Source organism: Astyanax mexicanus, chromosome 9 (genome assembly GCF_023375975.1).
Source record: "Astyanax mexicanus isolate ESR-SI-001 chromosome 9, AstMex3_surface, whole genome shotgun sequence".
NCBI lineage: Eukaryota > Metazoa > Chordata > Actinopteri > Characiformes > Acestrorhamphidae > Astyanax > Astyanax mexicanus.
Window position 1 is genome coordinate 36,210,076 of NC_064416.1, and position 18,844 is coordinate 36,228,919.

Here is an 18,844-nt window from a genome sequence, read left to right on the forward strand (position 1 = left end):
ACATTCACATATGACATGATGATGTCATACACACATTTACACACCCACATAAAGACACACACACACTCACACACTCACATACATGACTAAATATGCACACACACACACACACACACCAGCACATACATAGACTCACATATGCTAATGACATCATACATGCCCACTGACATATATGAGCACTCACTCACATGGTTACGAGGCACACACACACTTTCACATACATGATTACACACCAGCACATACACACGTTCACGTATGTGATGACGTCATATACACGTGCACACACACACACTCTCACATACATGATTACACACCAGCACATACACACATTCACATACATCCACACCCGCTGACTACATACACACAAACACATGCACATACATGGTGACTGCATACACACATACACACACACACACACACACTCACACACACCCACACATGCACACAAGACACCCGTAATGCTGCTAGATAGGGAAGAATCTGCCCCCAGCCATATCTGACCAATCTGATAACTGTCAGTACTGACAGATGCACACGCACACACACACGCACACACACACACACACACACACACACACAGTCTGTTCAGCAGACTGATTAGAATGCATTGAGCACTGCTCTACTGAAGCCTACAGCACACCCAAGCTCTCTTTCTCATACACACACACACACACACACTATTTGATAAGTCTTTATTTCCCCATTGCTGCTGCTGGTATGATGAATGAAGGGCCACTGAATCGCAGGGGAGCGCACAATAGGGCAGAAGTCAGACGCTAACAGTCATTTTCGAGGTCTGTGGGCTGATCCTCAAACACACGCACACGCACACACACACATGCGCGCGTTGCACGTGGATGTGGTGTGGAAGGAGAATCTCCATTGACAGAGCAATTTAACACAATGCGATGCTTTTCCAGTGCTGGAGAAAAATGTCCCCGTGGGTTTATGTAAGCGCTAAAATGAGGCCAGTAGAGGAATGCTGCTCTTATCCCTGCATAGCCTCAGAGAACCACGGACCAGCCCCACACCCTGGACCGGGTGTGTATTGGTACTGTTTGTTTGTTTATCTGTTTGTTTTTTTGTTTTTTTTCTCATTTACACTCTCCACCACCACTCCAACACACACCTCTGTTCTAGCTCCAGACAGCTTAACAATTAGTTGACTGGTAGAAAAACATGAAGAGGTCTAGTGCCTCTGCTGGCTGGCTGCGGTAATATGTGTAGCCCCGCCCATCCCCATTTGTTTCAATGACAGAACAGCCCCTTTAAACTGTCATTTTGTTTACAGAGTTAAATTCCAACAGTTAGTTTTCTAACTTCTATGCTAATATTGAGACGTTCAGCACCCTCATTAAATTCTTCTGGTCCTTTAAACTGTGCTGTAAACTCAGTGAAGGCTGTCTGAGACACTAGCGATCTACAGGGGAGCTGTCAATCGCATACCTCACAGGTTTATTTACGACGTGTCAGTGTGTCTTTGCTAGCGTGTTGACAAGCTTTGGAAGCTGTCTGCTCCAGGGGCTGTGTGTGGGGTCATGTGGTTGGTTCATTTTGTGTCGGGAAAATGAACAGAATCCAAAATCACAGGACGCCACATTTTGTAACACGACTGCTTTGGCTTATCACTTTACTCTTACTGCTTTAATCAGTACATCATTAAAAATCACCCTTATCATAGGACTGGTTATATTACTTATTACTAAAATAAACTTAGCTTCTATGAATATGGGAGCTGTCAATCGCATACCGTGCAGCTAGATTTAGGACGTGTCAGTGCTTCTTTGCTAGCGCAAAGACAGGAAAAGTATGTAAAGAGCATGCACCGTATTTTTCGCACTATAAGGCTCACTTAAATGCCTTTCATTTTCCCAAAAATCGTCAGTGCGCCTTATAATCCAGTGCACCTTATTTGTGAATTTTACCAGTCAGGTTGTAAGGAGCAGTATTGGAGCAGTATGAGCATCAACTGCTAACTGCAATAAGCGCTAGCTCTTTTGCTGTTCAGAGACGAGTGTATCGGACTGTAGCCTGTTGCTAACCCTGACTAGCACTGCTGGAGCAACATAAGCATTACCCACTAACCGTGCTAAACGCTAGTTAGCTCTTTCTCCATTCAGAGACGAGTATATCGGACTGTAGCTTGCAGCTAACCCTGGTTAGCACTGCTGGAGCTGCATTAGCATTACCTGCTAAGCACTAGTTAGCTTTTTCACCATTCAGAGGTCAGTATATCGGACTGTAGCCTTCCCGCTTACCGTGTTAAAACAAGCTATATGGTACAAACCACTAGCTTATATCGCCCTGGCTTATCCGAAACACTCAGGGTTCCTCAGTGTAGCGCTGTTTGGGTAGCCTTAGTGGAAATCTGGAAATCTAAGCTTACTGTAGATAAACAGAAGCACTTTACTCCCCAAAATAAACAGTTTTCAGGAGAGAAATCTCTGTAGATTAACATCCAGCACTCGTTTGACTAAAAATAATGCGTTTTATAAGCCGGAAAATGCGGTACTAATTCCCTGACACACAGAAAAGTCTATTTAAGTCTAGTAAGATATTTACAGTAGGCCCAGCAAAAAGCTTTTAGACTCACTGTAAATATGAATTTATTAACTGTATTCGTTTTGGAGTGGATTACCGTGCATACAATTTTTTAATAGTTTAATGAATAAATGTGAAATGTTTTCTGATCCCCATTCACGTCTTCTGCACACGTTTCCTAAATGAAATAATAGCCATTTAACTTTTCTTTCTCCCTCTGTGAACAGTTTCATAAGACAGTGGCCCGCAGCAGCAATTTTACACTTCATTACACAATCAGTGTGAGCATTCATCACTGAAAAAAAGAGATTCCTGTGAAATGATCTGGTGTGTGCTCCAAAATTAATAGGACAGTTAAAATAGGCCTGTTTTATTTATTATTACAGCTCCAGGTGTTCTCTGAAAGACACCTGCACTGTTAAATTTGTGCGTGTGGGGGGATTAGTTTGTGGTCCATACTTATCCCCACCTCAGTTTAAGCCTGCTTAGTTTGAATATAGTAATTGAATAATTGATAAATAGTAAAAGTAAATGAATTAATAATGAAACTATTCTCAGCTGAATTACAGTCATACCCATCTTATTTTCTATTATTTAATGGAATAATAACAATTTGCTAAGATTGATTCCTATGAGATATACTCAGCTCCTGACTGGTAGAAAAGCACAGAGGGGTCTAGTGGCTCTGCTGGCTGGTTGTGGTGTGATGTGTAGCCCCGCCCACCCCCATATGTTTTACTGATAAACCAGCCCCTCTACACTGTCATTTCACTAAAAGTGTTTCAGAAGTTAGTTTTCCCTTTGCTAATATTGTTTTTAAATCAGTTTTTTTTCTGTAATTTTATAAGAAGATGGGGTTACACTTATGACTAAAGTAGGGCTGTACGTTATTGAAAAAAAATCACATTGCATTGTTTTTTTTTCCAGTGATATATATTGCGATATTAAACAATGTAGGACCTATGGTGTCACCAGACCCGCCCTCACCTGCACGCTGTCTCGCGTCAGAGATCCGGACTGACCGAGAGCTGAATCAGCGCTTTAGAGTCTGCTGATCACTCAAAACCTGAAGAAAAGAGCAAAACAACAATAATCAGCCCTTTAATCAGGCATTTAAATGGTCTTTTAAAATATAACTTAGTGTTTTTCTGGGATTAAAAGCATGATTTTGGCTGTAACTAAAAATATCTGTGCACAGCTTTCGACAGCTTTTCGATCTGTACACCTGTTTCCTCTCCCCCTCTCACTCGCACTTCTCGGGCAGCAGCAGTCTGTCACTCACACAGACACAGAGACAGCACTGTTCACTCAGAAAACTACAATGCTGTGTATCTACTTGTTTCATGAATCAAAACATTAAAACATGAAGTGTTTGATTTAATTGCTTTAGGTGACATCACACGTCATGCGATGTGATTATTGCATATGCGCACATTGAGATGAAGATGCTTAATCGATATATCGTGCAGCCCTAGATTCAAGTGATTGAATCTAGTGATTATTGAATGGAGTGATTATTTTGCTTATTACGATAACAAGCTCAGCTTTCGATGAGCTTATTGAGTTCTGCCTGTTTTACTAGAGTTACAAACTGTAGTTAGCAGCATCATGAGCCTGGAGTAGCAATAAAATCAGTGCTTCATATTAAAGTCAGTGGAGTGTTAGAATGATTTTAAAGATGGTATTTTATGGCAAATATGATACATAATGTTGCTTTAGGCTTTTGGCTTTGTACTGATGTTTTTGGCTATTTTTTAAGGCAGAAGACACCAGTTTGTTTAATGGAGGCCTAATATTATAAAGCTCTGTGTAAATGTGACTGCAGCCCCTCGTGCGCTCCACATTCTCTGGCTCGTAGAATTCAAAGCGGATGCGCCTGCTTTAAAAAAAATCCATGGTGTGATCTATTTATGAGCCACACTGCCTTTTTCTTTGGCTTCAGCTTCTCCTCAGTGCTGTAAAGCCTGGATCTCACCACTGCAGTGCGTTAGTGTGAACGTTCAGAAATCTGTGTATATACTGGGGAAAACACCAGTCATGTTTACATGGTTAAACTTACAGTATCGCTAAAACAGGATAATTATAACAAAACTGCTATTTTGTTTAAGTATTGGATGGAGGCTGAATGCAGTTGCAGATAGTTGGTTGAGGCAAACACTTGGGGTGTGTCCCAATTGTATACTAATACTAAGTACTAATACTAACAAGAATGATGTGGTATAGATTACAGTGGCTTGCAAAAATATTCATACCCCTTGATGGTTTTCACAACTACAAACACAAATGTAATTTATTAGGATTAGAAGTGATTGACCAACACAAAATTACAAAAAGTAACAAACAGTTGTGAAGTGGAACAAAGATTTTCATCATAATTACTCCATCCCCTGAGGTAACACTTCATGATCACTTCAAATACTGCATGTCAGTATATTTCACATATTAATTAAACGATTCTTTGAAGGTTGGTCATCCTAAACACATTAAAAGTAATGTTTAAGGTGAAATTTGTAAGCCGTGGATCTTCAGGTAGTTTGGGGACCACCGGCTGATCTGTCAGCCCTTTCGTAACTAAAAAAAAACAATCTACTGAAGACCACCCCGGTGAGTAAATCCACCATCTCGGGCAAGAAAATTGCCTGGCAGACAAAAAGTCTGTCTGTGGGAGACAATCTCACAAAAACACGGATCTGTGAAAAACGTCTGAAACTGTGTCCTGACTGTGTGGCTTTTATTTGGGCTTTGCTCTTCACTAAAGAAAAAACATCAGCACCAGCTTTATATACGATGATAGAGGCCTCGACCCTTTACAGGGTACAAAGCAGCATTTCCCCCAGAGGAGCTCTGTCTGCAGAATGGAAGTAAATATCCCTGAACAAAGCCCAGGGTGTCTGCTCTGTGTCCTGTACATGCTCTACCTGCTTGATCAGCGTTACCTGCTCTATCTGCCATATCTGCTCTGTATGCTCTGTATGCCTTACCTGTTATACCTGATCTGTCTGCTGTATCTGCTCTGTACGCTCTGCTCGATCTGCCTGCTCTATCTGTCTTTTCTGCTCTGAATGCTCTACATGCTCTACCTGCTTTACCTGATCTGTCTGCTCTACCTGCTCTTATCTACCTTATATGCTATGTATTGTCTACCTACTTTGCCTGCCTTACCTGCTCGGTTTGCTTTACCAAATTTACCTACACTTTAAGCTCTGTCCTATCTGCCTTATTTGCTCTCTGTTATTACTGCTCTACCTGCTCTATCTACTGTGTCTGCTCTTTTTGTTCTGTATGCTCAGTCATCCTGGTCTGCTCTACATGCTCTATCTGCTATTTCATCTCTGTCTGCTCTATCTGCTTTGGCTGCTCTGCCTGCCCTACTAGTCAGCTCTATTCACTCTATCTGATCTGTATGCTATATCTGCTCTGGTTACTTTACCTGTTCTAGCTGCTCTATCTACTCAATGTGCTCTATCTGCTCTATTTGTATTGTCTGCTCAATCTGCTCTATCTGCATAGAGTATTAATGAGTTTACAGTCCTACAGTAGATCTAAATCAGAGCAGAGAATGATCTTTATTTCAGACTGTAGTGTCTGCAGCCGGTGACGCAGGTGCTGCTCCACCAAACCTAGAATCACTGTTGTTCATTCTGCTGATTTGTTTGTGTAACATACACACAGACACAGAAACACACACACACACACACACACACACACAGAAACACACACAAATCAAGGTCGAGGAACACAAGTGGGTCAAACCTGTCCTACTCTGTAAACCATCTAAATACAAGCAGGAAATCAGAGTTAACAGAGAGAGAGAGAGAGAGATAAAATAGGGTGACAGAAAGAGTGAGGAATACGAAGAGAAGGTAAGGGAGATAAAAGTAGTGCGTGAGAAACTAAGATGGTAAAACAGAAAAAGAGTGAGAGATAAAAGGTTGATAAAAAGAAGGAGAGAAACGAAAAGAGGATGACGTTAAGAGATAAATTAAAGAGTAAAAACAAGAAAAGGAATGATTTGGATAAGAAATGAGGGAAACAGAGAGTGAGATATAAAATAGGGTGCGAGAAGGGGGAGTGAGAAAAGGTGAGAAAAAGAGTGAGTTAGAAAAAATAGGGAGAGAAAGAATAAAAAAGAGAGGGTGACAGTGAGAGAGATAAAAGCGTGTTAGGCAGGTAAAAGGGTGAAAAGTGAAAAGTGTGAGAGATAAGCAGGTGTGATATAGAGGCAGAGTGAGTGGGAGAGTAGGGATAAAAGCAGATAAAAGAGGAAAAAGGAAGAGATGGGATCAAAAGAAAGGGTGACAAATAAGGGAATAAAAAGGTAAAAGAGTAAGGGAGGTAAGAAGAAGGGAAATGAGACTGAGAGATATGAAGAGGACATGTAAAAGATAAAAAAGAGGGTGAGAATGAAATAAAGTGAGAAAAATGTGAGAAAATGAAAGTGTAAAGAAAAGGTGTATATATACCCTCTTCTCTCTCTCTCTCTCTCTCTCTCTCTCTCTTTTTCTCTCTCTCTCACACACACACACACACTCACTCACACACATACACATTCATATACATACATACATACATACATACATAATCCTCTCTGTCTGTCTCTCTCTTTCTCTCTCTGTCTTTCTCTCTCTCTGTCTGTCTTTCTTTCTCTCTTTCACACACAAACACACACACTCACACACATACATACACATTCATATACATACATACATACTCCTCTCTTTCTTTCTCACGTACACACACATACATATTGCATAGACATAATTTCTCTCTCTTTTTCTCTCTCTCTCTCTCTCTCTCTCTCTCTCTCTCTCTCTCACACACACACACACACACCTACAGACACATTAATATACATACATACATACGCCTCTCTCTGTCTCTATCTCTCTCACACACATACATATTGCATAGACATACTTTCTCTCTCTCTATCTGTCTCTCTCTCTCTCTCTCTCTCTCTCTATATATATATATATATATATATCTGTCTCTCTCTCACACACACACACACCTACAGACACATTTATATACACATATACATACTCTTCTCTTTCTCTCTATCTGCCTCTCTCTCTCTCTCGTGCACATTCAAACTCACACACACACACACATATCTGTGCGCACCAGGCACACGTACTTGCGCGAACAAGCCACTCAAAAAACAGCGCAAACCACAGATCACAGAGTCTGTGCAGAGAGAGAGAGCGCGCGAGAGAGAGAGGGAGAAAGAGAGAGAGAAATAGAAAGAAGCGCGCACGCTGGAGTGAGCTGAGCGCTCTCAGTGAGTGAGCGCTGGAGTGGAAGGGGGCTGTTGGAGAGCTCGTGGATTTCTCTGCTCTTCATGGATCTGAACGGTTGATTGTATTCCTGTGAGGAGCAGCTTGTGCCTCTTCTTCCTCTTCCTCTCCTCCTCCTGCTACTTCTTCTTCTCGTTCTTCTTGTTCTGAGTAAGAGACTCCAGAATTGGAAAGGTCTCCAGAGTTATATGGAAGAGCTCAGTGACCCCTGCCGTGTCCACCAGCCCTTTCCGCCTGACCGTCCGGGAAGGGTCTCGGGGCTTAGCAACATGAGCACGCTCTGTCATCTATAATGGCAGAACTAGAAGTTATGAAAAACCTCAGCTTTGAGAGGGGTGAGTTACTGTTTCTTTATGTGTTTTCCTCTTATGTCTTTGGTTTCTGTGCTAGAGATTTTGCGCTTGAATTCTTGTAAGGTCAAGCTACCTAAAGCAGCTCAACTTTATTTGTCCCAGTAAACAGAAACACACATTTGTATCCAGTGCTTTGGTTCTGCTTGTGATGCTCAGTGCATGGCACCATTGGGTCAGTTGGAGAATGCTTATTTGGCACTGTTTGTGATGCGCAATGGTTGGTACGTTCGATTCCTTTGGAAAAGGCATCTTCCACAATATCAGTTGTGCATTAAATGATCAGTACCATTGAGTTTATAGGAAATTGCACCTTTAGCAAGCAAAAATTGAGTTTATTAAAGAATATGTCTTTGTGCTTAAGGGACAGCACCATTGGAGATGGCTTTCTTGGGGCTTTCCTTCGTGCCTCCTGGATAGCACCACTGGGTGTATTGGAGAGAGTGTTTTTGTCACTGTTTGTGTGCAAAGTTATAGACCATTAGGTCTATTGAACAATGCATCTTTGGTGCTCTTCTTTGTGCCTGACGGACAGCACCATTCGGTCAATTGACAATGCTCCTGGTGCTGTCCATGGTGTGTGATGTACAGCACCACTGGATCAATTGGAGAATGCTCCTATGGTGCTGTCCATGGTGCGTGATGCACAGAGAATGTGTCTTTCCTTAAGCACCATGGACAGCACCATTTTTGCCTATACAAGACAGCGTCATTGGAGCTTTCTTTGGTGCCTGATGGACAGCACCACTGGGTCTATTGGAGAGTGCATCTTTGTGTAACAGTATAGACCATTAGGTCTATTGAAAGATGCATATTTGGTGCTCTCCGTGGTGCCTGATGGAGTGTACCATTGGATCAATTGAAAAATGTGTCTCATTCTGTATTGAAGAATGCATATTTGGTTGTGTCTGTGTGTAATGGTATAGAGCATTAATGGTATAGACCATTAAGTCTATTGAAAAAATCATCTTTGGTTTGATTTGGTTCATCAGTGGTTCAAGATGGTCAGCACCATTAAGTCTACAGGAAATAATGATAAAGAGAGCACTATTGAGTCTATAGGAGGTTCTGTCTTTGTAGCTGTCCATGGTGCTGAAACACAGCTTAGCTTACAACGCCTTTATTTCTGCTCAATTTATAGATTATCTTTCAGGGATATTTTTTTCTAAGTTCTAAGCACAGAATCCCCCTTTATTACTAACACTTACCTTTGCTGATCCACCTTAAGCCACCTGTGCCCTGAGCTCAAACTGCATTAGCAAATTACACCACTGGCTGAATCGGGTTATCACTCGCTTTAGATGAGTGAATGGGCTTCTATGGGTTTATAAATTTGCTGCTGTTCAGAGTAATCCCAGACTGTGTGGACTGTGTGTTTTTATAGCAGAAATACACACAAAATATATTAATTAAACAAACAATCTAAACAAAGATTGAAACAATGAAATAAATGCTTGCATTGTGGCTTGTTTTAAGTGGCTTGTATTGTGCCAAAAGGTCACTAATTGGAAGTCTCTGTGCTCAGTAGGGCATAAATGCAGATTAATGTGGCAGTAGATGAATTATTGACGCTAATTAAGCACAGTTATTAATAATTCCCTGTGTTCTAATGCTGCCTAAGCAGAAGACGAGCTGTTGCGTTGATCATCTCATGTGTTTATGGCTGTATGTAAACATCAGAATGTACATTATTATTATAAAGCATCAGCGATAATAGAAAATTGATTTTTATTTATTTATAATTCAAATACAGTCAAATAATAATAATAAGAAAAAATAAGATGTGATTTCCAGGAAATGTTATAAAAATAGTGTAAAATATAAGATATATTCAAACACACACACATACACACACACACACACATACACTCAATAACCATATATAAGGTCCTATTTCCGTATACCAGGTGATGACAGCAGTAGTGATGCACACATGCTCAGTGTTTAAGATGTGAAGCTGTGTTTTTATGTACGTCACTCTGGAACATGATTGGCTTCATCTGTCATCTTTAACAGTGCCATCTCTGAGCTTCAGTCATGAGTGACTGATTGCTTTCTGAAACAGTTCCTCATTTCTCCTTCAGGATCACGTCATCCAGAGACAGAGAAACATGTCCTGTGCTGAATGAACATCTACAGTGTTGGATTAACTCTCACAGAAATGGATTAACTCATACACTGTTCAGTTAACTCTTACAGTGCTGGGTTAACACACGTACTGTTGAATTAACCAAGTACAAATGCTTGGTTATCTTACTTAAGTAGAAATGTTGGTTATTTATGCTTTACTGGAGTAATTATTATTCAGACGACTTTTTACCTTGACTTCTTACATTTTTATACAATTATCTGTTATCAATTATCACCCACCACAGATCAGCTGCTCATCATCCATCTTACTCTCCACTACAGATTACATCCAAGCTTACATGAACTCTAACTGCTTCCATTAGTGGCACTGCTATACTCTTGAATATAGAAAACCTATGTGGATGTATAAAGACTTTTTAAAATGAATTAAAAATCTGTTTTACCAGTGGTAGGATGGTCCCCTCTTAAATGTGAGTCTTGGTCCTCCCAAGGTTTCTTCCTCCTCCTGCAGCTCTGAGGGAGTTTTTCCTTGCCTCCGCGCTCACTGGGGGTTCTGTATTCTGTATTTTCTATGTTTAATGTTTTGCCTGATTCTTTGTCCTGTGATCACGTTTCTGTAAAGCTGCTTTGTGACAACACCAGTTGTAAAAAGTGCTATACAAATAAATTTGATTTGAATTGATTTGATCTGAACTTTCTACTCTTTACATTTTAAAAATAGCCTTGTTATGCCTATTACATTGTAGCTTGTCATCCAGAGAGAGTGAATCTGATTGTGTTTGGATGTAGAGAAGTATGAACATATACCATTCTGACACCCTATTGGTTTATGCATGATTCATTACACCTGCACATCATCACGTCACACTCCAGCAGATATATAACATAGCAGATGTATGTAGTCTAGTATAAAGATGAGACTCAAGAGAACTCAAGCTTTCGAAATGTCCCAACTAAGCTTCTTTAATATATTTACATTCTACTAAAATACATTCATTTACAATGGGTATATATGCAGCTGAAACAGGGAGCCTAGTGCATCCCTAATTTTGTCCTTAATGGCATTTTTCTCCTTACATTACTTTTATGTTTTTATTAGTTTTGAAAGCAGTACTTTTACAGTGTTACTTAAGTAAAAAGCTTGAGCTGATACTTCAACTTTTAAGTATTATAAATCCTAGTAGATAGATAGATAGATAGATAGATAGATAGATAGATAGATAGATAGATAGATAGATAGATAGATAGATAGATAGATACATACATACATATATACATACATACATACATACATACATAGATACTTTATTGATCCCCCAGGGGAAATTGTAGACATCCAGCAGCAGGTAGGTATAATACACAAAGTTACAAAAGTATAAAATATAACGATACATATAAATACAATAAAATAAGAAGTAAAATGTAAGGTATAAAAGTAACAGTACAGTCTTTAGTGTGTGTGTAATGAAGAATGGAGGTAGTGCAGTTGAACACAAAAGACAATGAAGTATATCTATACTTCTACCTACAGAGTAATAAATATGTGAATGCCTTTACACCTTTGACTATTACAATAATGGATTAACTCTCTTAGTGCTGTTAAATTGATGTTTACAGTTATAATTTAGCAAACACGCTATACTGTTAAATTAACCCCTACAGTGTTGAATTATTAGATAGAGTGTTGAATTATCTCTTACAGTGATTGATTAATAACTACACTGTGGAATAATAAGGTCAGTGTATTACAGTATGGGATTCATTAAAACAGAGAAGGATTATCTTTTACACTGTATGATTGTGTGTGCGTGTGTGTGTGTGTAAGAGAGAGAGAGAGAGAGAGAGAGAGAGAGAAAAGGCAGTAGGATCACTGTACTCTACATAAGCATGAGCTTGTTTTTTGGTGTGATTTACGGATCAGATAGCAGGTCAGTAGGTTCCTGTGAGGCTGATAATGCTGTGTGTGAGTGCTCAGCCTGTACTGGAGTATGATTGTGCACAAGTGTGTATTTATACTGAATAAATGCATGTGTGTGTGTGAGAGAGTGTGTGTGTGTGTGAGTGTGTGTGTGTGTGTGTTAGACTGTGCTGATGGCCACATTGACTTCCCCAACGAGAAGAAAATGGCTTTTTCATGTAAAAGTGTTTTTTTCTATGTGCTTCATAATGACTCTCTGCAAGACTCCCTGTGCTCCAGGGCACAGAGCCAAACGAGCATCCGCCTCTTCTCTTCTCTTCTCATCTCTTCTCTTCTCATCTTGAAACATCTTTTCTCTTCTCATCTCTTCTCATCTCATCTTGAAAGATCTCTTCTTTTCTTTTCTCTTCTCATCTCTTCTCATCTCATCTTGAAAGATCTCTTCTTTTCTTTTCTCTTCTCATCTCTTCTCATCTCATCTTGTATGTTCACTACTCTTTTCTTTCTTTCTCATCTCTTCTTACCTCATCTCCAAAAAAAAATGATCCCACTTCTATCTATCTATTTAAATGTTCTCTTTTCTTCCACTCTTTTCTCTTCTTGAAAGTTCTCTTCTTTTCTTTTCTCTTCTCTTCTCTTCTCGTCTCATCTTGTATGTTCACTACTCTTTTCTTCCTTTCTCATCTCTTCTTACCTCATCTCAAATGTTCTCTTCTCTTCTCTTCTCTTCTTGTATGTTCACTACTCTTATCTTCCTTTCTTGTCCCTTCTTACCTCATCTCAAATATTCTCTTCTCTTATCAGCTTTACTGTTCTCTGCTTTTCTTTTCTCTTATCTTCCTGTCTCTTCTCATCTCATCTTGTATGTTCACTATGTACTCTTCTCTTCTTATCCCGTCTCTTTTCATCTCATCTCATATAGTCTCTTCTCTTCTCTTCATGTCTTTACGTCTTATCTTGTCTCTTCACTGTACATCTCTTCTTATCTTTTCTCATATGTTGACTACTTGTCTCAGCTCTTGTCTTTTCTCATCTCGGCTCATACTTTGCTCCTTGTCTCATCTGTTCATGTCTTTTTATCTTTGTCTCTTGTTTTCTCTTCTTGTCTTGTGTCTTTTTTTTTTCTTTCTTCTTTTTCTCCTCTCTTCTCTTCCTGTCTCTACTCATCTCAATTTGTATGTTCTCTTTTCTTTTCTCCATGTGTCTTTATATCTTGCCTTGTCTCTTCAGTTTACATCTCTTCTCATCTCATATCGTATGTTCACTACTTGTCTTCTCTCTCTTAATGACTTCATGTCTTCTCCTCTTGTCTTTTCTCTTCTCTTCTCTTCTTTTCTGTTGTTGTCTCTTTTTGACTGGTCTCATCTTTTTTTTCTTTTCATCTTGTCTCTTGTCTTCACATGTCGTCTCTTCTCTTCTCTTTACCTCTCTTTACATCTCTTCACTTCACTTCTCCTCTCATATCTTCTCTCCTCTTGGATCATTTTCTCTCCTCTCCTCTCTCTCTTTACCCTCTCGTGCTCTCTCTCTCCCTTCACTCTCACTCCCACTCTTATTCTAATTGGAGTTTTTGGCTGAGGATCAGATTTGCACACTGCTCTCGGAGGAGCTGCACTTTGCTTTTCCTGCAGTCTGTTAGTGTGTCTGTGTTTTTGGTGCTGCTAAATATGTTTGAACCCTGAGTCTCTCCTCCGTGTGCTGTATTATTGATCAGTAGTTCTGAAGGCTATAGTTGTGTGGAAAATGAAATTTATGTAATTGTCACACTTTTCCCAAATGTAGAGGAGCAGTGCAGACGTGTTCAGTGTCTGAAGCTTGCTTCATTAGTTGTTGCCTGGAGCTATGAGGTTACTTTAGCTAAAAGTATCGAATGGAAGAATACCAAATTGGCATCATTGGCAGAAACAGCGTATCTAAGCGTCACTGTTCAACTTTCTGAATAAAATATTTTATGACTAAGGTCTGAAGTAAAAATTTTATGTGAAAAATCTGAATTAATTTTTTTGAGGCACTTAGTGAGATAATTCTTGAGATTTATCATGGCAATTGTTTTTGTTGAATGCAACTAAAGTTTTTATGTATTGTTTTTTTATTAACTTTTATTTATTGACTTTTCACTAATCACAATAAACATCCCCCACGCTTTCTATACCCGTTGCACTAACAGGAAGTATTTATAACCTTAAAGAATGACAGAGTATAAAATCATAAAAGCACTTAAAACTGCATTATTCTACAAAATTTATTTCAATAAAGTTGGGGCGCTTCATTGGAATTAGATAAAAATTTAATTTTTTCAACCTATATTCAATTGAATACACTACAAAGACAAGATATTTAATGCTCAAAAAGATTTTGCAAATATTCACTCATTTTGAATTGAATGCCTGCAACAGATTTCAAAGAAGTTGGGTCTCTGTTGTCATATTTTTGCGCTTCATAATACACCACACATTTTTAATGGGAGGCAGGTCTGGACTGCAGGCAGGCCAGTCTAGTACTCACAATATTTTTTCTATTAAGCCAAGCTGTTGTGACACAAGGCAGAGTTTTAACTTGCACTTGTAGATGAAGTGATGAAATGTGTTCACTGACGACGGTTTTCTGAACTGTGCCTGAGCCCATGTGGTAATAGCTGTTATCTGTTACAGGATGGTGTTGATTTTTAATACAGTGCTGCTGAGGGATCAAAAGTCACGGGCATTCAGTGTTGGTTTTCTGCTATAACTTTATTTGGATGGCCCATTATATATGGTTAACAATCATTCAACTAACATTCAATTGAATGTCTATTAAATGCTACTGAACAAGTTAAATGTAAATGATTCTGTATAGAACTCTAAACCAAGCCTAACCTCAACCATGAGTCAAACCTAAAACCCAGACCTAACCCAAACCTAAGTCCTTAAATCTATGCCTAAACCAAACCCTGAATTGTTAAGGCTAGAGTTTAGGTTAGAGTTGGATGGAGGTTACTATTCAATAGTGAGTCATTTAATTTAATTTAAGTTATTAGCTCTTAGTGTGTTTCAATTAAGCGTTTTCCAGTTTTAGACGCTAGGTCTCTTTTAGACCACCCATCCTGCGTCTCTTGTGAACCATTCCTGCACCATTTAGAAGCTTTTAGACTGTTGGTTGGTGGTAAATTTGCCCTTTAATGCTTGTTCATCAGCCTTTCTTCATAGCTGTAGTAATTATTTGGATAATAAATCAGGTTAAACTGCACCTGAACAGCCGTTTATCTCAAATATGAGGAGTATATTTCATAGTTGGTTTGGATTGAGGTCAGATCACAATTTCCTACATAGATGAAGATCAGAGCACATTTAATGACCAATTTATGCAGAAATCCATGTAATTCCAAAGGGTTCACATACGTTTTCTTGCAACTGTATAATGGACTATCCAAACACGTGATTCCACTCTTTGTGGATTTACTAATTTACAATTTTTGCACCAGTTTGCAGCAGTTCCAGCTAAGTTATTAGCTCTTAGTGTGTTTCAATTAAGCGTTTTCCAGTTTTAGACGTAAGGTCTCTTTTAGACCACCCATCCTGCGTCTCTTGTGAACCATTCCTGCACCATTTAGAAGCTTTTAGACTGTTGGTTGGTGGTAAATTTGCCCTTTAATGCTTGTTCATCAGCCTTTCTTTGTGAAGTGGGAGAGATTAGGCAGTTCCCAGAGGTTCCTGTCTCTGCTCTTCATGATAGCGCTATCAGCAGCCTTCCATCCGCGCTCTGCGTGAAGACACATGGCAAGAGGGGGTAGGATGTGAATCCACCCCCCACCCCAACAGGTCGACCCGGAGAATTCTCTTAAAGCCCCCATCCACCAGCCCACCAGCTGTACCGACGACGGCGCTTTGATGTCAGTCCTGGGAGCTGGCAGTGGGAACGTAGTCAGAAGTACAGTGGTGAATTCATTAGCGCTGTGTGGAGTTATTTTTACTCTGATGGTTCGCCCGAGCCCCGGAGGAGATGGTGTTCCTCGAGCGGCTGGAGCCGCGCATTACCATTGTTTGTAGCTAAAGACTCAGCGACTGTGATAAGTTTTGCTTTCCCTCGTCTGCGCTGCTCTTTGTGTTTTTTTTGTGTTGGGCTCTGGTGGGGGTGTCTCTGTTCTCGACGGAGAGCTTCAGCCAGGAGACGCTTTACAATACCACAGCGCCGGGGAGCTATCCGTGCGCCTTAATTAGCGAGCTTCAGCGTCCTGTTGTGCTGAACTCTCTCAGCAGTCAGTACAGAGAGTGGATTCCCACGCTGCAGTCAGAGCTTCCTAAATACATCAAAGCTACACATATATGTATTGCTGTGTGTTTGGTTCGCCAGAAATAATTAATTAAGTATATTGCAGATGTACAATACAATGAGCATTAACTGAACAACTTGCTAACTTACGTTCACCCGTTTTTAGGTGCATTATAAAAACAAAAGTGAAGTCTGAAAAGTCTATAATCTAAAAATATTACGACTTTTAGCAATTTGTAGTTCTATACTTAGAGGTTGTAGTCCTGTATTTGTTTCTCTGCTTACTTCACTATCCTTCTGTCACCCTGTTCTTCAATTCTAATAACCCTACTGGACATGGGCGCAGATGGCACTGGGGACGGGGGGGACATGTCCCCCCCAGATTTATAGTGACCTCATCCGAAATCTATCATCTACAAGCATAAACGTTGGGGTTTTAATTTAATTAACTGTACGTTTGTGGAATTCTGTGTTCCACAATGCCCTCGTTTTTAAACTAGGAAGCGTTCAGTTCAGAGGTTACATTGTTCGGAGCTCCGTGTTCCAGTTCCAATGTAAATTTAACGCACCTTCTCAAGTCCGGGGTTCTGAGCTGGTAACTGCCTGTAGACTACAGACAGAGGCAGTTACCAGCTCCTTACGGTACGTGTCCACTAGCACTTTTTTCAACGCAATCCGCTGCGCTGGATCTCCTTGCTCGTTTTTGAATTAAAATGAAGCAACAGAAGTAGACAGTCATAAGTTTAATATTTTTATTTTTTTACCAACCTCACTGTAACCTATAGCTCTATAAATCCATATTCTGCCGCTTTCAGCTTCTCTTCTGTGGTTGAAAGGCGCCTGTTCTGTCTGTGTGTGTGTGTGTAAGAGGCTTGTGTAAGTGTGAAGACGCAGCCTGCTCTTCCCTCATTGGCTGGACGCAGCCTGCTCTTCCCTCATTGGCTGGACGCAGCCTGCTTTTCCCTGATTGGCTGGACGCAGCCTGCTTTTCCCTGATTGGCTGGACTGGACACAGTGCGGCGGCCGGATTTATTTGAATAAAGTTGAGCCGGAGGGCGGAGCTGCGTTAAACACTGCGTTTAACATTGTCTTCCTGGTCTTGCCTAGGCTGTAGCAATGAAGAAACAAAAAACAATAACATATAACAATAACAATATTCTAAAGTTTATTGCAGCATATATATATATATATATCTATACGTATATATATATATATATATATATATATATATATATATATATATATATATATATATAATTTTACAGCTTGGTCCCCCCCAGTTCAAAATTTCCATCTGCGCCCCTGCTACTGGATAAACCAACACAGAGCAGATATTGTACTATTTGGATGGTGGGTGGACCAGATATGCCATTGGTTCATAGCTGTAGTAATTATTTGGATAATAAATCAGGTTAAACTGCACCTGAACAGCCGTTTAGCTCAAATATGAGGAGTATATTTCATAGTTGGTTTGGATCGAGGTCAGATCACAATTTCACCACAAACTCAAAACTGCAGCAGAATCCAATCCCTTTCAACTCTGTTAGACATGCCTATTTAGCTGCTTCACCTAGTAGGAGGAGGCTGCCCATAGGACACTGCCCACAGGACGCTGCCCACAGGACACTGCCCTCAGGATTTGCACAGGCATGAGTGGCGACATGCCGCATTGAGTGTGAAAACAGATTATCATGTAGAATCGACAGAGATGGTATTGGTTCATAGCTGTAGTAATTATCTGGATAATAAATCAGATTAAACTGCACCTGAACAGCTGTTAAGCTCAAATATGAGGAGTATGTTTGTGAGGGCATTTGGGTACGATTGAGGTCAGATCACGTCCTCACCACAAACTCAAAACCACGACAGCAGTGCTGCTGGTGTTCTTAAACGCTGTGTCCACTTACTATCCACTATACTAGACACTCCTACCTAACTGCTTCACCTTGTATATGTGAAGTCAGAAACAATGGCTGAAAATCTGTTGCTACACTGTTTGTGTTGTTTATCCTGTAGTTCTTCATCATTGCCCACAGGACGCTGCCCACAGGACATATGCCGCATTAAGTGTGAAAACTTAATAGAAAAAAAAAAAAAAAGAGATGCCATTGGTTAATAGCTGTAGTAATTATCTGAGTAATAAATCAGGTTAAACTGCACCTGAACAACCAATACCTCAAATATGAGGATTATGTTCGATAGTTGGGTCAGATTGAGGTCAGATCACGGCCTTACCACAAACTCAAAACCACAATAGGAGTGCTGCTGGTGTTTTTAAACACTGTGTCGACTCACTGCCCACTCTATTAGATACTTGTACCTAACTGCTCCACTTTGAGAGTCTGTTGCTGCACAGTTTGTGTTGGTCATCCTCTTGTCCTTCATCATCAAGACTGAGG

The 18,844-nt window shown here is 40.0% G+C and overlaps 1 protein-coding gene and 1 long non-coding RNA gene across 6 annotated transcripts in view; one reads left to right on the top strand and one right to left on the bottom strand.

Moving 5' to 3' along the window:
- LOC125804584 (uncharacterized) overlaps nt 1-18,844 on the bottom strand; it is a 432,046-nt gene that overhangs the window by 392,502 nt on the left and 20,700 nt on the right. The window lies entirely within an intron of this gene.
- The window catches only part of plch1 (phospholipase C, eta 1), a 150,075-nt gene that overhangs the window by 29,747 nt on the left and 101,484 nt on the right, over nt 1-18,844 (top strand). Inside the window, exon 1 of one of the 5 annotated variants that reach the window (XM_049483586.1) lies at nt 7,783-8,173. The exons of the other annotated variants lie outside the window; for them this stretch is intronic. Coding sequence (XP_049339543.1) covers nt 8,131-8,173 — 43 coding nt within the window. The 5' untranslated portion in view covers nt 7,783-8,130. Of the gene's footprint in view, nt 1-7,782; nt 8,174-18,844 lie in introns of those variants that run through there. 5 annotated transcript variants of the gene reach the window in all.